This window comes from Aythya ferina (assembly GCF_964211825.1).
Source record: "Aythya ferina genome assembly, chromosome: 24".
Lineage (NCBI taxonomy): Eukaryota > Metazoa > Chordata > Aves > Anseriformes > Anatidae > Aythya > Aythya ferina.
In genome coordinates this window covers 4,688,235-4,709,327 of record NC_140322.1, presented here as the reverse complement: position 1 = coordinate 4,709,327, position 21,093 = coordinate 4,688,235, and the positions used below count along the sequence as shown (strand labels likewise).

The window sequence follows — 21,093 nt, the reverse complement described above, 5'->3', positions numbered from 1 at the left end:
TAGGCCCTCCCCGGGGAGCTGAGGAGGCAGCCTGCTCGTTCCCCCGTTGGGAGAAGTGGGGTCGGGGCGCCGCGTTTCCAGCCTCCGCTGCCTGTCACCATTCATTACGGACAGGCGGATTCTGGGGGCACATTTCCATTGCACCACGTCAGCGTTTTTCCAACGGCAAAATGCTCCGGAGGAGATTTATGAGCCAGTCCCGGCTTCCCGACAGCCCCCAGTTCGGGGCCCTCGGTGCCGGAGCTGATTTGTGGCCCCCTTCCATCGGTTCACACCAGGATGCTGAAGCAAAGCAGCTCCTCCTCCTGCCCCAGACCGGTGGAAATGCAGCGGTTTTCTACCCACTGACCCAACAGCATCACTTGTAGGAACCAAAGGGCTTCAAATGCAGCAGCACCAGTGGCGTTTGCTCCGTACAGGACAGGTCCAACACCGCATGCACGGGCAGGCAGGGAGCTACGGGCTGATCCTGCACAGCAGCACGGCGGAGATGGGACACCGCAGCCTTGCTTTCAAGCTGGCACAAATCAGCAAGAATCCCTCCAGGTGACAACCAAAGAGCTCTGCACTTTGCATGGGCTGTGGCTGTTTTGCTCCCCCCAGCCATTCGCACACTTTCCTTATTTCACTCCCGAGCCCGGCACGGGGACGATGTTTAATTGCTGCCCTTTTCTCCCCATTGTGCCAGCCTGGCTTTTAATACCCCCCCTGGCTCTGCTGCCTCGAGCCCCCCGCATTAAGAGGCCACTTTCTGGGGTGCTGCACTCCAGCAAAAAGCAGCGGCCACGGCCCCAATGCTCCCGGGGATGAGTGTCCTGGAAAACACTCATCCTCCTCCCTCCTGCCCCACCGAGTTTCCCGAATATCGGCCAACTGAAATGGCCACGGCTGCATCCAGGCAGATGCTCGAGCTGGGGAGCACAGGAACCCCCCCCAGGAGGAGTTTGGGGTCCCCATGGAGCAGAGCTCAGAGCCCTGGGAGGCTCCCCTCCAGCATGCACAGGAACTGGAACGTCTCAGAGCCAGAAAAACTGGAGGCTACTAAAAAATCAGTATTTCTGCATTAAAATGAGCACCCACATCCTCCTGCCCAAGCCTGGGAGCAGGAAGCCCTGTTCGTCCCGGTGCCCTCGAGCACAGGGATGGTGACAGAGGGGCTCAGCACCACCCCAGGACCCCTGAAGCTGCAGCATTTCAGTCCCTACAGAACCAGCAGAGCAGCACGAAGCCAAGAAGGAGCAGCAAAGGACTGGAAAACACAGGGGAGAGCGGTGGAACAAAGCTGCAGAGGGTGAAGGGGCATCCCAGGACTTTGTCCTTTGGTCGCCCAGTGTCACAGGCAGGACACAGCCTTTTTTGCTGCTGTGCCTGGGTTTATTCCATGTCCTCGATCCATGCAATGCCCCGGGTGCTCAGCATCTCCCTCCATCCCAGGCGGGCTGAACACCACCGAGCCATCAACACCAGCCCTTCCCCAGGCTCCCGGCAGGCAGGGGAGGGTTGGATGGGGCAGGGGAAAAAAATGGGAAACCTCAAAATTCCCCCCTATTGTGCTAGAAGGAGGTCACCAGTCCCCAGTCACCCCCAGTCAGTGCCATCTCCCCGTAAATTGGAGCTGGGAGGACGGACAGACAGACGGGAGGCGCGGGTTCCCCTTACCCTTTCCGGATGACGACGATGATGGCTCCCAGGAGGATAATGAGGACGACGAGCCCGCCGGCACAGATCCCCAGGATCAGCCCCATCTCCTCCGAGTGCTGCGACACCTCCAGCGGCCGCTTGCTCTCTTTGCAGGCAGCTGCCAGGGGAAAGCAGGGGCAGGGGTCAGTGCTCAGCTCCCTCCTGGCCCCTGCCAGGGCCGGGCACCGTCCCCTGCCTCCCACGTGGCCAGGGAGGGGAAGGAAATTCACAGAATCCCCCCAGCTGGAAGTGACCCACGAGGACCATTGCATCCAACTCCTACGTAACATCTATGTGATGTTCATACAACATGCTGTGTAATGTCTCCTCTACATGCAGGGGGTGCAAAGCAGGAGGCAACACAGAGCCCAGAAGTCTCTCTTCTCCGCAGTTCCTCCCCGTGAGATGCTCTGAGCTCCCTGCATGTTTTATCCCTGCCGAGATGCTACAGGAAAAACCTGGAGAGCTGAAGTGCCTTGGGCACCTCCCTTCACCTCTCGATCCCCAGGGGGCAATGTGGTCCCTCTGCGCCACCTTTGTCACCCCAGACACAATCTCCCTGCGCTCAGCATCCAGCACAACCACCCCCAGCACCACCTCAATAACAGCATTAGAAAAAAAAACTCAGCCAAGGGTAAAAACAAAACACACCAGACAGCAAGCAGCAACCACACACCCTCCCAGCAGCGTGCGGCTGAGCTCTGCCAAAGCATTGAGCACCCAACCGTGCCGCAGCACCCTGGGTCAAGCTGCCAGAGCAGGGATCTTGCTGAAAGCAGGGAGCTTACCTTTGCGGGCGATGCGGATGCAGTTCAGCCGGGTTTCCTGCAGAGGAAAGAGACGAGGAGTCAGGCTGGCTGGATGCAAACCTGCTTTGTTGATGCTTTTGCCCCCCCCAGACTGGGGGAGTTCCCGTGTGGTTTGTGTTGAAGCACCCGCTGCTGAGCCTTAGGAGCTCTGGGGCACACGGAGTTATCCATCCCACTGAGTTATCTGTCCCCAGCATCTTCTAAACCAACATCCTTTGATTTAACAAAGCTGTCACTCCTGGCACAGAGGGGGAGCAAAGCTCAGGGAGGTGCAAAGTGAAGGTCCCCAGAGAGCTCCTGGAGGGACCCCAGCGGTCCCAGCCACCTGCAGGTCACCAGCAAGCTGCTGGCCACGGCCAGAACACCCCAGGTCACCACTCAGAGCTTCATGGGGTTTCTATTTATGATCAAAGCTCTCAAACCCCATCACTGGTGCTCTGCACGTGCTGCCAACATTGCTGTGAGGGCTTCACGCTCAGTTGTCCAATAATTTTCACATTTGCATTGGGGGTTGAGCTCAGATATTCCGTTTCTCCATGTATCTGATCTCTGTTGGAAAAAAAAAACTCCACCATTTTCACAGCTCTCCTCTCTGAGCTTCCTCCAGCGCCTCGGGACACCGGCGCTGCCAAACCCGCTCTGTCCTCGCAGCCCAGTGCCAAAATCTGCCCGCACGAGGTGCCCGGGGTGGCTGGCACGGCACCGCTCTCCCAGAGGTGCCAGGTCTGGCTTCTCCTGCTTTGTGGTCCAGCTGGCCCCAGAGCCAGGACAAACCTAAGCTGGGAGGCAGCTTTTTCACGACGCCTGACGGCAGCCAGCACAAACCCATTGCCTCCCAGCAGGAAGGTTATGAAGCACCAGTTATCCAGCAGTGCCTGAGCGAGCCGGAGCCGAGATGCTGCCGCCTGTCTCAGCTCTAATTACAAGCCAGCGAGGTGTGAACGATCCCAGAGGAGGAGGATTCAAAATTCAGCTCCTTCCCAGCGAGAAGGGAGCTGCAGCCAGCATGTGGAGCCACGCACGCAGGAGCAGAGATGCTGCCACGGTGCCACAGCTTCACGTTTAGCAGCTCGTCCCCAGGGTGGACCAGGAGCTGCTGGAGCATGTGAGGATGATGAGGGTCTCCCGGGGGTCCTGATGGCAGCTTGGAAGAAATCAGCCCAGATGGGGAGCAGAGCTTGGGACAGACGGATCCGGGTACGGCCGCTGGGAATCCAGTGAACTGGTGGCTCAGGAATGTGCAGACATCTCTTGGTTCCCAAATCGTCCTTTCTCACCCCAGGATCAGCCACTGGGAACGTGGGTCTGCCCCACAGCAGCTGGGCTGAGGCTGGACATTCCCAGTCCCAGCACTCATAGCCAGGACCGGGCAGGGGACACGCACACCCCAGTGGGTGCCCAGGCTCCAGGTATGACAGGGAGCACCCAGCTTTGCTCCCAGCGTGCCCCAGGGTGGCCCCGAGTGATGGGAACCAAGAGCAAATAGCCAGCAGGAGGACCTAAAGCAAAGGATCTGAAGCAAGCCCCGCTTTCCAACACCCCCGGGACCTCAGGGGGCTGGTGGCAAACTGGTGGTCCCCACAGGGACCCAGCGAGCCGCACGGCTACTCACCCCTTTGAGGTTGCTCATGGCCTGGAAGTAGATGAGATACGCCTTCTTGGGCTCCAGCGGCGGGTTCCAGTAGCCGCTGTAGGTCTGGTTGTCCCCCACGGTGAAGGGTTTGGCTTCGGTGAGGCTGCTGGCGGGCAGCTCGGCCCCGAAATAGTGCACAGAGCCACGGGACACGGCGTCATCGAACGTCAGCGGCACCGGGAAGCACTCCTGGCCGCCCAGCTCCCGCTTGATCTTCTTGGGCCGATCCTCTTCCACGATGACCTGGTAGGTGCTGGGGGGTGGCGGGTGCAGGTTAGTTTTGGGAGGACGACTCTGCCCTGCCCATCATGCCCTCAGCCCCCCGCAGCCCCCCGCCTACCTGATGGGTGCCCCCCTGCCCTGCGCCGGCCGCAGCAGCACCGTGATCGTGCTCTCCGACTCGCCCAGCGGTGACGGCATGTCCCCGTAGTCGAAGGTGGGAGCTGCAAAGGGAGTGGGCAGGAGTGAGCCACAGCCCCATGGCCGCCTGCACAGGGAAACTGAGGCACGAGCAGAATCCCCCAGGTCCTAAGCGAGTGCTGCATTTTGGAGAGGACCATGGAGGGGGTTGCAGTGAGGGGGTTAATTAACACCACCGGTCTGGCTGATGGGAGAAAACGGAGCAGGATGAGACCTGGGCTGATGCTCCAGCCTTGGGATGCGCTCAGTGTGCGTGGGGACATCACCACGTCCAACCTCTGGCATGGCACAAGCATCGCCCCAAGGGGCAGCAGCACCCTGAAGGCAAGGAGAGGATCCCCCCGTGCCCAGCACAGCCCCGTGGGCCCCAGGTGATCGTCAGCACTGCTTTGCAGTTTCAGTGCCCCCCATCAGGACACATCAGGACACATCTCAGCCATGGGATCTGCTTTGGGATCTGCTTGTGACCCTGACCCCCAGCAGAAGGGGACTGCCCTCTCCATCCTGCTGGTTGCCACGTGCCCCCTGGTCTGAGGGAGCTCTGCCACACAGCCCCGCGGAGCATCTCCCTTAGGCTGTCCCCTGAACCTACAGCAGGGAGGAGGAGGAAGTAGGGATGCAGAGCAGCACCGCTTTGGAGAAGAGGTGATGGCTAAAAAACTACAAAGACGTTTTTTGACCTCACAGTAGGTTGGAAACACAAATGTAGTCCCAGGCTGTGGGCACAGCACCGTGAGCATCCTTCAAAAAGCAACAGCCAAGCCCACAGGACCTCTGCAGATGCTCTGGCACTGCCACCACCAACGTGCCAGAGGAGAAAGCTCCTCAAAGCCCCAGCAGCACTCGGCGCCAGAGCCCAGGGGACGTACCAGATATGTTGGTGGTGATTTCAGTGAGCGCCGTCTGCCCAAAGCCCTTGCCCGTGCGGGCACGCACCGAGAAGAGGTACGTGGTGCCGGGGTGCAGGTTGGAGAAGACGTGGTAGGTCTCGTTGCGCAGCTTGGAGACGGTGCGCCGCGGGCCGGGCACGTTGACCGCCGGGTCAGAGGACTCGATGCTCTGGTAGCTGATCTGGAGGGACAAGGGCAGGGCATTACGAGAGGGCAAGGGCTGACGGCATGGCAAAAGGGATTAATTACAGGGATTAATTACAGGGATTCATCCACAGGAGCAGCCCTAAAAGCAGGTGTCTGTGTTTGCGTTTTGGGGTAAATCAGAAGATAACTGGAAAAGCCACTGCCGGATAATAACAGTGGCACTGAAAGCTGACCCAGGAGACGCAAACCCTGTGGCCAGGAGGATTTCAGCAGGCTGGACCCGTGCTCCCACCGCAGCCAGCAGCAGCTGCTGAGCTCTGATAGATCCATGGGTACCGGGGCTCGGGACGCACCTCGTACTGCGTGATGAGGCCGTTGGGCTCCACCGGTTCCTCCCACTTCAGAAATATCATGTCCTCCAGCGGGGTGAAGGTGAGAGACTCAGAGGCGATGCCACCAGGCACTGGGGAAGGAAAGCGAAGGTGCCCACGTGAGGACGAGCCCTGCAGGAATCTGCTCCGGGTGCTTTGGTACTCCCCAGGGATGCATCCTTGGGGCCGGAGCTGGCACTGCCCCCATGATATAACCCTCCTGCACTCCCCACTATTACCAGTAACACCCACCAGTAATTACAGCAGGTGAAGGTGCCGGGATCAATATTCCCTTATTTACTGTGGATTTCCTTCGTTCCCCCCCTCCCAGACCCAAGGGGGTTATTGAGGAGGACAGGAGCTCAGCACAGACCACTATTCCCATTACTCCCAGGCAGAAATAACGCTTCACTGCCTGAAAAACACACCCCCTCGTTTCAGGAGCAACTAAACCCACTTCCCAGAAAAAAAACACCATGCTCCGCAGGGATGCTGGAGGCGCAGGAAAGACTGAGGGCAGCGTTAGCAGCTTGGGAACAGCCCCTGGTGGGACGCACTCCAGGCAAGGCATCGCTGACGGCTTTATATTCAGCACAGCTTCGTTGAGCTCTGCGCTTTGGGTCTGGGCAGGTTGAGCCATGCAAGCCTCACACGCAGGAAAGCAGCCCGTTCCAACTAGGTGCCAGCTCTCCCCATCTTCCCTTTATTTATTTATTTTTTTCAGCTTTTGTTCAGATCTAATTACACGGCCAAGGGAGAGGGATTGCCTTCCGCATGCTTCCCACCGTGCAAATACACAATTTCCACTTGATTTACAAGTTAATTTAATCACAGGCACCATGTCCTACACGTGTACACAAGACGCTTATTAAATTTCCGGAAACCTTTAGGGCAGGAGTAGTGTGTACGTATCAATATACATCGCTCCTGCAAACAAATAAAGCAACACGGAGGTGCCCACCTCTGGATTCCAGCACTGGCCGATGTGCTCTGCTGTGTCCGTGAGCACTAATTGCACTTGCAGTGGTATTTTCTACTTTTTTGGGGGAAAATCCCACTGCTCGGGGATGTTCCCATGGACCATGCGTTTGTGCATGCACTGGAATCAGACCAGCGTTGGTGCACAACGGCTGCCGGTTGTGTGTACCCCCCTGCCATCCATCTACACCTATATTTATGGATTTTTATATTTTTATTCTGGCTTGTAGTGCCTGCACCCTGCCTGCAAGGGAGAGAACTGGCTCACTGCAGCACCTGCACACAGCTCTGCTCAGCACAGAGGTGAGGGGAAGGACGGGCAGAAGGAAAGCCCAGGGAACCAAAGCCCTCCCCAGCCAGGTCTTTTTTTCCAACGACTCTCCAAGGAAAAACCCCAGTGCTTCACAAACAAAGCACAAAAAAGCCAAATAAAACACAACCAAAGGTCCTATTATTGAGCCTTCACTACCTTCTTGTAATTGCATGTGTGGCAGCTCATTACCCAGTCCTGGCAACTCAAATCATCATTACCCAGTCTCAGCCACAGAGCACACAGGGGGAGAGACTCAGCCCATTCCCACCACATTCAGTCGCTTAAAAAGATGTTCCTGTCCCATGGGACTCAGGGCCCATGGTGCGGTTGTCCCCACCACACTGTGAGGTGGCTGCAGGGTCCCCAGCACAGCCAAGGCACCAGCCCCTGCTCCTCCGCAAGCCTGCCACAGGAATCTGGGAGCAGTAGGAGCCGAGCTTTACACCCGGTCATTAGCTAATTTAGCTAAACTGCGCAGTCCTGTAGCTGGGCCAAACCCACGTGTAATGTTTGCAGTATATCCATGCACCCAGAGATGTATGGATCCCTCCCGGGACGGGAAGCACTCGCTGCACCATGCTCGATCCAAGGGGAAAGCAGCCAGTGCCGGCTAATCTGCATAGAGGGAAGCAGCTGGAGCGATTACAGGATAGCACAAAAACATCTGGAGCTACTGTATTAATATACAATAGGAAAGCAGCTGGAGCAGTCACAGCACAGTGCAAACAGCTGAAGCAATTAGAGACGGAAAATAAAGCGTGGAGCTGGGCGCCCACGGGCAGGCAGGCTCGGGTCTGGGGGCACACCAAGCGCTGATGGGACGCATGAAGAAATCGCTCTGGTTTTAGCATTCAGAGATTAAAGCAGGACCCCAAAGACTCCAGTTGAGTTTGCAGCTCTTCTGCCTTAATTCTGATTCTTGATCCTAAAAAGCGCCTCGGAGATTAACAACTATGCGAGGGGTTGCTTAAGCATAGGCAACAGGCTTTGCCCCGGAGCAAGCAGGTGATTTCTTCCCAGTTACGTGGTCTGTTCCCCATTCGTGCTGCAGAGAGTTAATGGTGTGTGATGGGCGAGTCGGAGTGAGCCAGCAGGGATGGAGGGAGGGATGCTGCGGGCACGCTTGGCACCCTGCACCCACTCGGGGACACCATGGCTCCTCACACCCCAACAGGGACATTGCCCCTTGTTGGTGCCTCTGGATACGGAGCTGGGTTGAGCAGGAAGAACAGAAATGGTTTGGCTGTGCAAGGAGAGCACATGTATGCAACCCAAATCCCCCCGAAAGCAAACTTAATTGGGGAGAAGTGCTGGGGAAGCCAACCAGAGCTGTGCCGGGAGCGCGCTGACCTCTGGCTCATGGCGCTCACCAAGGAGCGTAGCAAAGCCAAACTGATCAGCCTGAGCCCTGCGGATGAAAGGAGTTCCCGAAGTGCAAAGCATTAATTGTTTTAATCAGTTGTTATTCCTGCGAGGTTTCAACTCCACAACAAGGGGTGAAGGAGGACCCACTATGTGGGGATGAGTCGGGCTAAAACACCACAAGATCAGTGCTCCTGGGGCGATGCAGGACATTGCTCTGCCAGAACACCAGTGCTGTCCCATCACCACCCGACTCCCCTGGGACACCCGCAGCATTTCTCCCCCCCCTCTGCCACCACTGCATCACCCTCCCCTCCCCACAGGAGACATTCCCATTGTGCCCCCAGAGGGAACACCTCGGGGACGCTCCCCAAACCCGCCGCGTGCCCTTACCATCCTCGTCCGTCTGGAAGGTCACCTCCTTGCCCTCCTTGCGGCCCTCGGGGTTGGAGAGGATGAGCTTGACGTGGATGTTCTTGTAGGGCAGCAGGTTTTTGATGGTGTAGCGGTTGGCATTGCGCTCCATCTTGGCGCACTCGCGGAAGGTCTGGTTGTGGCCGCTGCCCACCAGGTAGCGGTAGCACAGCGAGACGGTGTAGGTGTGGCAGCGGGTCAGGTTGTAGCCCAGCGGCTCCCACTGCAGCGTCAGCTGCCTCGACTGGATTTCGGAGAAGGCCAAGCCCTTGGGGGCCCTCATGGGCTCTGCCGGGGGGAGAGAGGAGTCAGAACACATCGCCCAGAGGTTTACACCAAGGGCACGTTCACCTAGCTTCAGGCACACAGCGGGAAAGCCCGTGGTGTTGGAGCAAGGCAGCAGTGCACAGACAGCAACCCTGACCCCAAAAGTGGTCCCAGTTTGCTGCCCTGTGGCCTGCCTTAGGTTGCCCAGAGAGGCTGCGGAGCCTCCTCTCCTCAGAGATTTTCAAAAGCCATCCAGACACGGGCACCCTGCTCTGGATGGCCCTGCTGGAACACGGCTTGGACCAGATGCTTTTGCCTATCGCACCCCAGAGCAGATCCTTGAGCAGTGTGCGTAAAGCAAATTCCCATGGGATTTGCACCACGAAGGAGTTGGAGCAGCGCAGGGTTGCAGGAGGCATTTCCATCCTCAGCAGATGCTCCAGCAGCTTCAGATGTCCTCACAGGACATCCTCACCGCCTGCACACGGTGGGTCTGCTCAACGCCTGGTGGCAGGGACCCACCTCTGGCACCATCATTAGGAAAATGATCATTTTCACCTCAATCATCACCAAACACCGCGTCATCTCCTTCACCCATGGAGAACCCATTTCTTCTTCATTCCGCTGTATTTAAGTGGTCAGTGGGGAGCAGACTCCCCCGGGCCAACGTGTGCAGATCCAAAGAGCAATTCAGCAAGAGCTCAGCTAACGAGGACGTCCGCAGGCACCGATACCACCGAATATATCCACGCAATTAGTGCCAGCACCGAGCCGCTGGCGCTCACAGTCACTAATGCAGCTGCACGGATGCAGGCAGCGTCGATCACGGGTGACAGCACTGGGCATCTCCCCTCGCCCCGGGGCAGGATGCATTTATCCTTTAAGTGGATTCTTCCAGAGTCCTCGTGGGTTGGATCCTGCAAAGCCCATTGTCACCAGGGGTTGGTCCAGAGATGCTGCAGGGCGCAGGCTGGCACATCAGCAAGGATGCAGGGCCAGTGACTGACACGTTGCTGCCTTTCAGGTGGAAGAGCAGCGGCTGCTTTATCCCTTGCAAAGCCACCACGTGCTGGGTCAGGAGTGAAATCCACGGCTGTGTCACACAGGAGGAGCGCAGGGAGCCTGGGCTGGAGGCAGGGACCATCAGAAACACAACACGGGGCGCCGACACTTTCAACCAGCGCCTGTCATCGGCTTGAAGGTAATAATGAAAGCCCGGCTTTCTCAGAACACTTGTGAAAATTAATCTGGGAGAAAAGCTCCTGCCAGGCCCTGGGTCAAGCTTTGCATCTCCTGATCTTCTCCTCCAGTGATGTCAGAAGCTGACCCTGCAGGGTCAGAGGCATGGGCAGAACCACGGTGCTCCAGCTCCACGATGTCCCAGCCCCACGGGCTGCACCCTGCAGCGGCAGCACGGGGAGGATGCACCCAGAGGTGACAAGCGTCTCACAGCGCTGTCACCAGCACGATGACAACGTCCCCACGCCCTGGTGGCTGATTCGAACTCAGAGGGAAGGATGCTGCTGATACCTGAGTTGCTCGATCCCTCCATCACCCCCAAAGGGAGCATCCATTGGGACAGGGACCCTCCACCCACAGCATTAAGGCTGAGCTGATTAAAAACAACAAAATAAGCTCATTCCTGGAAAGGATAAGTGCTCCAAAGCACGAGGACCACCAGTTTTGTCTTGTTTTGGTGTATGTACTAAAACAGGGCACAGTCCTGGCCCATTGTCACCACTGCCATTGCCACCCAGCTGATGGCAGGAATGGTGTCAATGTGACGATCACGTCCCCTCACTGCCACCTCATCACCTGTGCTCAGCCAGAACTGCGAAGCTCACACCAGAGGTGGCTGCCGTGGGGCAGCAGAGGTGCCTCCACCAGCCTCATTGTCCCAACAACTGGAGACGGGGACATCCCCAAGCCCCAGTCACCACAGCAAGGTGGCCACCACACACTAGCCAGCCTGTCCTGAAATTTTAGGGATGCCCTGAGATAGAGACAGCACTGGGGACCCCGCAACTGAGGTGAGCAGCTGTCCCCAGCCCCCTTCACCCATCATCAGAGATGGGAACCAGGCGCTGCCCCTAAAAAGTCAACAAAATGCAGCTCCATGCATCCAGAGGAGAAATGCTCCAACCCACACCACAGCCCCTGGACCAAATCTGCTGCTCCCAGCCACAGACACTGCATGGACACCAACCCACCTGCGCACTTGGTGCGGCTGATAAGGGGGGGTCCCGGCTTGCCGGTGCCCCCCTCGCCGGGGCGCGTGAGCAGGACGCTGATCTCATACTCCGTGTCAGGATCCAGGTGCCACAGCTTGTAGGTCTGCATGTTGACGGCGTGCACCTCCGACCAGGGCCCCGAGGTCATGCGGTACTCGATTTCCTTGCGCACGATGGGGCCGTCGCCGATGATGGAGTTGGTGTTGAGCTGGATGATGAGGTAGGTGGAGCCGGCCCGCAGCAGCTGGGGGGGCGCGATGGGTGTGGGGGGCTCTGGAAGAGAGAGGAGAAGTGGTTCTCCAAGCTGGAGCATCCCCTCTCAAAGCCAGAGCATCCCCCATCCCAGCACCCCAAGCCACAGGTACCACAGCTGACTGCAGGCAGCACATTCACATCTCCTCCCAAACCAACCCATCGCTGTCAGGTCACAGGACAAACTCTGATCTCGCACCCAGAGGATGAGCAAAATGCTGACAAGAGATTGACACTGAAATGTCAGAAAGAACAGGCTGATCTTTAAATTTCAGCCTGTGCCACGTGCCCTGCATCTCTTCAGCAGCCTTGGCAGCAATAGGGTTTCACCTGACCAAACTTCAATTATTTTTAGAAGATGCACTGCCCAGCATTCAGTAAGGTAGTACAAAGTTTCACCAGAATTAATTAATTCCCACCGACTGCAATGAAAAATAAATGAAGGCCAGCGGGAAAGGTAGTTTCCAGGTTTTATGCTAAAGCACAGTTTAGCTCATGCCAGTCACAGCGAACAAACGCAGTCCTGGTGCCCTGACGGAAACCCCTGAGCAGCCAGGGGCAATCAGGAGCCGTGGCACAACGCAGAGGGACGCCCGGGGGCAGCACCCACCTTTCACGATGAGCTCGGCGAAGTTGGAGACGCCGGCGCCGCGGCTGGACTGGGTGACGCAGCGGTACAGGTCCTGCTCGCCCTTGGACACCTCGTCCAGCTGGAAGGTGGCCAGGAAGCGCCGGTGGCTGATGTGCTTCACGGAGGCAGCAGGGACCACCTCGCCGCTCTGCCTCTGCCCGGCGATGAGGGAAAAGGCATGAGGAGAGGTCAGCGTGACACCCAGAGGCACCAAACACGGTCCCAAAGGATGTCTCTGATGAGAGGATGGGGTCGTCCTTCTCCCCCCTGGCCCGGTGCATCCTCCCCTCTCACCTGCATCAGGAAGCGCTCTGCCTCGGCGGCCTTGCCGGCAGCCACGCACTGGAAGGTGGCATTCTGCCCCGCGTTCACCTCCACGTCACCCAGGCGGGAGAAGTGGGGGGCTTTGGCTGCCGAGGGACACAAGGGAAGAGTCAGAAGGCTCTTGTCTGCCCCAAATCCCTGCTGCAGCCTCCAAACCCGCCCTGGGGGAGACTAGCTTGGAGCATGCAGCTTCCTGAGAGCACTGGATGGGCTCAAGGGCATCTTCATGGCCCAGTAAGCCCATGGTGATCTCCTGGGGCAGGACCTCCAGCCTGGGGTTGGGGACTGGTGCCCATCCTAGGAGCCTGTGCTTTCTGGCCAATAGGGCCAGGGAGGAGATCATCCCCTTGTATCTGCTCCGGTGAGGCTGCACCTTGAGTGCTGGGTTCAGCTTTGGGCCCCTCACTACAAGGACATCGAGGCCCTGGAGCGTGTCCAGAGAAGGGTTACGAGGCTGGTGAAGGGCCTGGAGCACAAGTCCTGTGAGGGGCAGTTGGGGGCACTGGGGGTGTTTGGTCTGGAGCAGAGGAGGCTCAGGGAGACCTCATTGCTCTCTGCAGCTGCCTGGAAGGAAGGGGTGGGGAGCTGGGGTCGGCCTCTGCTCACAGGGAACTGTGCCAGGACCAGAGGGAACGGCCTCGAGTTGTGCCAGGGGAGGTTCAGGCTGGAAATGAGGAGACATTTCTCCTCAGCAAGAGCGCTCAGGCGTTGGGACGGGTTGCCCAGGGAGGTGGGGGAGTCCCCGTCCCTGGGGGTGTTCAGGGAGAGGTTGGACGTGGTGCTGGGGGACAGGGGCAGTGGGTGATGGTGGCGCTATGGGGGACAGTTGGACCAGATGACCTTGGAGGACTTTTCCAGCCTTAACGATTCTGTGATTCTATTCCAGCAAGGCTGGAGATGAAGAAGGAGCCCTGCAGGTACCCAAGGAGATGGGAGCCCCCCACCCCGGTGACAGCAGGACATCCTGGTGCTCACTGTCCCTAGGACTGGCCCATGGGCCACCAGCCCTGGAGCACCCACAACTGATCCACCTCCCCACAGCACCCACTCCCATCCCACCCCCTACTCACAGCACGGATAATTCAAGAGCAAGATGTCATCCAAGCCGAGATAGCCGCGGCGCTCGCTGGAAATCACCGCCTCAAAGAGGACCTGTGGCACCGAACAGAGGGGTCACGCCTGGCCCGGGGGGTCCCCTAACCCAGCACCCAGCCTTCGGAGGCGACCCCATCCCCTGAGCAAAGGGATTTTAAACACACATTGACAGCAGGTGACGGAGAGACAGATCTGTAACACATTTGGGGGGCTTGGGGGGGCTCACCTGGTACTCGTTGGGCCAGAACAAGCTGACGGCCAGCTCCGCCTGGTGCCACTGGCGGCCGTGGGAGCCGGAGGCGTTCCAGACGGCGCTGCCCACCGGGCCCCCCGTCACCCGCACGTAGGCACTGAGGGTGCCGGGGCTGTGGCCGTCGCGGCTGTACATGAAGTAGCTGAACTGCAGGCAGTGGGTGTCGTTCTCGCTCAGCGCCTGGAAGAGCAGGTGAGCCCGCTGGCCCGCGGCGTGCTGCGAGGCGTTCACCATCAGGTAGGAGCCTGTGGCCGGGGAGGGGGGGAATCAAAGGGGGAGAGGAGGGAGAGCGTGGAACGGTGCCTCTCTCCTCCGCCTCGCCCCTAAATTTGGGGACGGGGAGGGTGGCACCCATGGGAAGGAGCTGAGAGGGAGGGGACCCCAAGGATGGGCCCTAAAGGAGAGAGGGATGCCGGAGATCCAGGCAGCAGCACAATGCCAAAATAGGACCCAGCAGCTGGAGGAGGAGGGGAGGATCAGACCTGCTGCCCCCAGGACAAGCTGCTTGTGGCCCCAGTCCCCCCAGGACACCAGGTCCTGCTGCTTGTGCCACCATCAGTGGCTTTGATGCCACCAAAGACTCTGCCCCACACCCAAAGCCACCAGTAATGAGCCCATAGGTGCTGATGCTCAACCCAGGGCCACCCAGGATTTCCCATGAGGACCAAAAGCCCAAAGGGGACCCAAAATGCAGCATCTACCCCCAGGCTGTACCCTAAAATCCCACTGGAGTCCCAGAGCAGCCCAGGGTCCCACAGTTGGTCCTCACCCCCACCCCACAGCAAGGACGAGACTATTAATATTCCTTCCACTTTAATAACAGCAGGCACTGTAAGTAACAAAGCCAGGCCATTTATTCAAGTCAACCGTTGTTTTCCTGACAGCAGCCCCTTAATTATTAATAGCTCTCACCGCTGTTTAATTTACATGAATTCACACACTTTTCTCCCAACAACCCCTGGCGAGCGGCTCGACCAGGGCATGGGCACCGACGGAGCCTAACGAAGGCCAGGGGACACCCGTCCAACTCCCCTGGCCCTTGGGAGCTGCACCCATGGGTGGCCCTGAAGCACCCAACGGGCCCCATCTTCACCTGGGGAAAAGTGGCACCAGCATTGCACCGCGACATCCTTTAGAGCTAGGAACCAGAGGGATGGAGCTCAGGGGTAGCTGAAAGGGGAAAGAAACCACCAAAAAGCAAAATTTGGGCCATATTCACCGATCCACGCTGCTGCCCAGCATCCCAGCCTCTCCAGGCAGGTGCCCAGGGTGAAATAAATTTAGTTTCTCGGATAACACAGACACATTTCATGGACAGAGGGGAAGCCAATATGCAGCTATTCCTTCTGGGTTTTATTTGGTTGTTTTTTTTTCCTTTCTCTCCTGAAAAATTACTCCTGCACAGATGAGAGCAGCTCTGCTCGGGCCAGGGGATGCTGGCACTGACACACATCTCCCAAATGCAACCTCTGCCCGCCCCATCTTCCGGGCTCTCATCGATAACTGAAGCCCTTCCTCCTGTCCACAAACAAAACAAAGCCAGAGGACATAAAAAAAAACTAATAATAAAAAGACTGAGACTAAAATTAACCCCCTGAAAAGTTATTTTAAAGACAGAGAACGCCCATTACCTCAGCTGGGACTCGACACCCCTGGCTCTGACTGCAGCAGGGCAGCAGAGCTCCTCTGGCAAGGCTTCCCACCCTCTACATTTTCCTCCGTGACTTTCTTTCCTGGTGTTGCTGCAATGGAAAAACCAGGCTCCCGCTGCCTGCTCTGGCAGTAACGATGCATCTTTGCAATGTCTTTTCCCCAAAAGTGACCGGTGCTGACTCCCAGCATTGCCTCCACCTGAAGCCCCTGCATGCAGGTTGGGTATTTTAAATGCTAGGGGACAAGGAGAGGTTTCCCCTGGGCTTGTTTGCAGGCATTTTTCCAATTTTCAGCCCGTTTCTGGTTGTTTTTTAAAGCAGCCCGATTACAAAGGCAGTGTGGCCCCAGTTGGGTGCCCCCAGGAGCAGCACCAGCACACAGGGAGCTCCGAGAGGTGGTAAGACCACAAAACTCGGTCCCAGCGCAATGGGCAGCCCCAGGGGGCTTGAAATTAAGAATTATCCTACTGCTGCCAGCAGACCTGGGGAGGCAAAGAGGCCACATCCCTGCCCTGCAGCATCCCAAAGCCATAGGGATGGGCAGGACCGATCCCAGCAGCCAGAGCACAAGGCGACATTGCAGCCGGGTTCTGTGAGCCCTGTCCGTATGCCAGCATTACAGCAAAAATCCCCTCCAAAAATGACGAGAAGGGAATTATTTGCAAAACCCACACGAAACAGGCAGCTTCAGCAGCCCCAGGAAGGGGCCGTGGCTGGGCTGAGGATGGAGGCAGCCCTGCGAGCATCCTTCCCTCCGCGTCCCTCCTTCCCCCGGCCGCGCCGAGTCCATTAACGCAGGCGGCTCGATCGATGCCGCGCCTCGTTTGTTAAATCCTTTCTCCGCCGTTCAATCCAATCTAAGGTTGGTTTTAATTGACACGCTGGCCCAGCGGGCTGTCACCCCGCTTCGTCACTGCAAGTAATGAGCCAGCCCCCCCCGGAGACAAGCAGCCCCTCTGCTCGGCTGGGAGGACACCGGCAATTTAATTTAATTTAGTTTTCAGGTGGGCTTTTAGGGAAAAGTCCAACTGCTCGGCAGAGAAACAGAGGAGTCTCAAAAGCGCTAAATAATATTTCAAATGAAAACAGAAATAAGTTTCCAGCTATGTTCCCGACGGGAAAAAACATCAATTTGTTAGGCTAAAGTTGTTGGCGAGACGCGTCTGAAGGTCTGAGCTGCAAAAGCAGCTCTGCCTGCATGGGCTGCACACAGGAGGAAGCCCTGGACCTGTCCCTGCAAAGTCCTTGTGCAAGGTCCCCAGCCTTGTTTTCCCATTTTGGGGACATCATCCCTTCCTTGTGATTCAAACCAGGTCTTCAAGGACAACTCAGCACCTCTAGCACCGATTTGCAGGGAGGTTGGAGGCGCTGCCGTGCTCCCCTCCAGCACTTCCACATCTTGCTGAGATTTTATTGTACAAAACCACAGAAAGGGGAATAAAAATAAAAGGAGAGAGCCATTAAGAGGCAGCGAGGCAGGCATGTGAAGCGTGCACCAGCACCCAATTTTTGCACTGAGCCATAGGACGAGCATCTCCCCAGGGAGCCCTGGCATCAAGGGCTGGCCAGCCACTGCCACGGGGCGCTTGGAAATGCCCCAATACCTCTGCCCAGCAGCCAAAACCGAGGTCATTTTTTTCCAAGGTTTTTACAGATATGCAGCAGGAGCCAGTCAGGAAGCAGGGCTGCAGCTGAAGGAGAGGCACCGGGGTGGCAGCAGTGGGGACGACGGAGGGAGCACAGAGGAGTTTGATGTATGAAGATGTAGAAGAGACAAGCAGGGATCCACGGGGGAATTTTTCCAATACCACTGGGTTTGGATAGAAAACTTTCTGATGGTTTTGCAATGCAAACCCAAAAAAAAAAAAAAGCCAGTTGAAAAACCAGACCTGTGCTCCATCCTGCCCTTGTCCCATCCAACAGATTCATGCAGGGATTGACCCAAGCACCCGCTTTATTCGGGTGCTCATTAAGCAAATTCCAACCCTCATCTCAGCCCCGGTGCCCGGCACAGCAGCACCACAGCAGCGGTGGCGCAGCCTGCCCCGGCTCTCCACCACTCTCCCTTAAAAGAACAATAACGAGCTGAAAAAGCAAGATTGCAACGTGGGAGAGACCCATCCGTCTTCTTTATGTGAAAGAGGGAGACGAGTCAAGACGGAAAGAGAGGAAAAAAACAAACACAACAAGAAAACAAAAAGAAAGAGGGAAGAAAAGGTAGAAGCGGGTGGCTGGCAGCCAGCATCCGCTCAAATAAATCCTGCACTCCTTGAAATTGGCTGATCTCCAATAAAAACTCATTTTAATCCAGGACCACGAGACTCCTTTGTAAAGTGCTCCCTGGAGAGGCCACGGCGCTGTGAAATAGCGTTCATCTACCGAGCTGCCAGGGGGCCGAGAGGCACAGTGCTGCCTGCACCTTGTGCCCCTGTCTGCAAACAGCTGGGGGAGCTCTTGGGGACCCCTGGTAAGGGGCTGAGCACCCCCATGGGTGCCACCCGTCTCTCCCCGATCAGCATCTGGGATGGGGGCACTTCCCAGGGCCGGACCCTGCCCTGCCACACGCTCTCGTAGCTCAGCACCGCAGATGGTTGCACCCCTGAGTTTCAGCAGAATAAACAGGTCAACTCTTTGCTTCCATTTAAGCCCCCACTTCTCACTAATTGGTGATTACATCCTCGAGCAAAGCAAGCAGCCCCAGCTTTGTGGCCAAGCACAGTCTCCACCTGACCCCTTCAGCCCCCCAACAAGCCCCCAGGCTTTGAACTGCAGCAGCTCAGTGCAGCTCTTAAATTACAGCAGGAAACCGAACAGAAACCCCAATTACAGGCGGGAGACTCGCCATCCTCCATCTCCAGCATCCCCATCCCAGCTCCATTTCCCATCTCACTGCCCCCAGGTGAACCCCATCAGAGCACAAATTAGGTTAATTCGGTTTAAAGCAATTATTTGGACAACCATTGGGGAGGAGCTGCCGGCAGTCCTACAGCCCCCATGGGTGGCTGAGGCTGGTTTGCAGTGCCCGGTACATGCTGGCCCCATGGCACATCCCCAGCCCTCCAAGCCAGTAGAGGCTGCTGCCTTCAGGGATGCACCCCATGGATGCTGAGAGAAATCCTGGATCAAACAGGTGTTGGGAAGAGGAGAAGATAAACGAAGAAGGGATTAGCAGAGGGGAGAAGCAAGCCGAGCCCAAGGCAGAAGAGCGGCTGGAGGCAGGCTGATGGAGCAGAAACGAGATTTCTATGAGGCAGTAAATGACAAGTCATTTTTACTCTCCAGCTACAAACCAGATTTTCCCTCTTTCTGCCCAGCCTCAGGGTGGGATCTGGCCTCTGGGTGCTTCTCTGGGCTGCCAGGCATGGGGACAGCTCAGTGGGGACACACCAGGATGCAGCATGGGGCTGGGATGAGCAAAGCCCCCAAGCAAAACACCCACTCCGACAGCCCAGACATCAGAGCAAGAAGCTGGACCCAAAAAACAACAAAGAGTGGCTCCAAAGTAACGAGATTTTAAAAAAAGAAGATAAGAAATTCAATTCATATTTTTATCCTCCAGCTCACAGCCAAAAGCCTCTCCCCGCAGTGCAAGAGCCAGGAACACACTTCTCCCTTTGCCACGACTCCCGGAGATGGGACCTTCTCACGAGCACCATGGAACGAGCAGATGGATGCCCCAGCAGGGAGAGCTGCTGAAGGTACCGTCAGAGAAGGATTTTGGGGCTCCCGTGCTGGCGAGGCAGGGCAGGGGCTGCAGATGCAGCACTCCAAGACAGATGGGGAATTTGGCACGGCGAGCTTGGGCGCGCGTCGCAGGAGATGCTGCAGGGACCCAGGCAAGCTGCTGCCATCCCAGCGCCACAGCGGGGAGAGCCCAGGGCTGCGGGGACACCTCCCTGCATTGGCAGCAGGGCCCTGTGCTCCATGTCCCCAAGCTGTGACACCCCCGGGGCCACGCAGCACCCTGCTGAGGACTGACACAGCTCATCACACCTCGCCATCAGGCACAGCAGCACCCCGACCCCAAAACTAAGGATAAATCACAACCCAAGTGCCCCACAGGGTGTTTCCCATCCCAGGCTCCAGGGCAGGGGATGGGTTTGGGGCAGATGCCCGCGGGGCCGGGACTCACCGTGGGGCAGGTCGGCCGTCAGGTGCGGCATCATGTAGCTGCGGACCAGCTCCCACCCGAAGTCATCGTCCTCGCCCTGGCTGTACTCACACTGGGTCAGGTCGTCGTCTTCCTCAAAGGTGCAGCCCGCTGCGGACAGACAGACGTGTCAGTGCCCCCGCAAACCGGCTGCTCCCTCCCCAAAAGCCCAGCCGGGATGGATGCTGCTGCATCCCACAAAAGAGGGGGAGTGGTGTGGGCATCTCTCCCTCTGCTCTCACTCCTGCCAACGCGGGAGCAGAGCTGCCCCGTGCAGCCACAAACACTGCCAGGGGTCGGGTGAGGACAGGTCCCATCAGCTGCCTCTCCCTCCCTTCCCATTGAGTTTCCCCAGCAGTGAAACGAGCTGCCAGGTCTCAGCTCAGGGGGCAAAAATCCCACTCTGACCCTTACACCGTGAGCTCTGCACTGCCTGACCCGCCAGCATTGGGCCCCAGCCAAGACCCCCAGCAGCAATCCCACCCCACGAGCCCATTGCCGAGCCCCCAGCTGCAGCTGGCACCCCCATGCCCCTTTATTTGTGAGCTGGGGGGTGTTGCTTTTTCCCCTTGCAAAGAGCAAACCCAAAAGCTGCGCATCCCCAGGCTGTGGGGCTCCACATCCTTCCCTTCCCCAGCCCTCCCTCTCCATCCTTCCCCTCCGTGTGCCAGCCCCTGGGCTCTGGGGAGCTGCTCCAGGGCGGCTCATTAACACTGCCCCATTGTTCTGCTAAAATCACTGATTACAAGCACTGGGGCTCCAGTGATAATTAACATGAGCCCCTAGGCTGGCGAGGGCAGGCACATTAGGAAAGCCCTGAGCAAGCAGAAAGAACAAAGACAAACATCCCCAAACAGGCCAGCGGAAAAGCAGAGTCTGGGCCAGGGTGTGTTTTTTGGGGTTTTGTTCTTTTTTTTCCTATTTTATCCCCAAATTACATCAATTAATCCTCCCCGCTGCTGGGGGATTTGCACTCATAGAGCTGGTGCAGGTCATGCTCCCTGCCCAAGCAACCAGGGGACACACAGACAGACGTCTCCTGTGCAAAGCCATCCATGGTGGGGACACCACTGGGACTGTGGCAGGGTCAGCGTCACCCCCTGGGGGCAATGGGATGGAACCAGACGGGGATTTTCCCCTACAAGGCTACAGCGGGGACCTAGGGATGCCTTTTTGCTGCAAACAGCCCCAAAACAGCCACGTTGCCAAGTCAAACCACTG

The 21,093-nt window shown here is 57.5% G+C and overlaps 1 protein-coding gene across 4 annotated transcripts in view; it reads right to left on the bottom strand.

Moving 5' to 3' along the window:
* The window catches only part of PTPRU (protein tyrosine phosphatase receptor type U), a 55,002-nt gene that overhangs the window by 21,929 nt on the left and 11,980 nt on the right, over nucleotides 1–21,093 (bottom strand). For all 4 annotated transcript variants that reach the window (XM_084497390.1, XM_084497391.1, XM_084497392.1 and 1 more), the window contains exons 2-14: nucleotides 19,855–19,983; nucleotides 14,044–14,315; nucleotides 13,793–13,874; nucleotides 12,693–12,808; nucleotides 12,378–12,552; nucleotides 11,495–11,788; nucleotides 8,997–9,305; nucleotides 5,933–6,042; nucleotides 5,412–5,613; nucleotides 4,463–4,565; nucleotides 4,102–4,375; nucleotides 2,469–2,505; nucleotides 1,660–1,798 (exon numbers count right to left, since the gene is read on the bottom strand). In XM_084497390.1, the coding sequence (XP_084353516.1) occupies nucleotides 1,660–1,798; nucleotides 2,469–2,505; nucleotides 4,102–4,375; nucleotides 4,463–4,565; nucleotides 5,412–5,613; nucleotides 5,933–6,042; nucleotides 8,997–9,305; nucleotides 11,495–11,788; nucleotides 12,378–12,552; nucleotides 12,693–12,808; nucleotides 13,793–13,874; nucleotides 14,044–14,315; nucleotides 19,855–19,983 (2,242 nt within the window). The remainder of the gene's footprint in view (nucleotides 1–1,659; nucleotides 1,799–2,468; nucleotides 2,506–4,101; nucleotides 4,376–4,462; nucleotides 4,566–5,411; nucleotides 5,614–5,932; nucleotides 6,043–8,996; nucleotides 9,306–11,494; nucleotides 11,789–12,377; nucleotides 12,553–12,692; nucleotides 12,809–13,792; nucleotides 13,875–14,043; nucleotides 14,316–19,854; nucleotides 19,984–21,093) is intronic.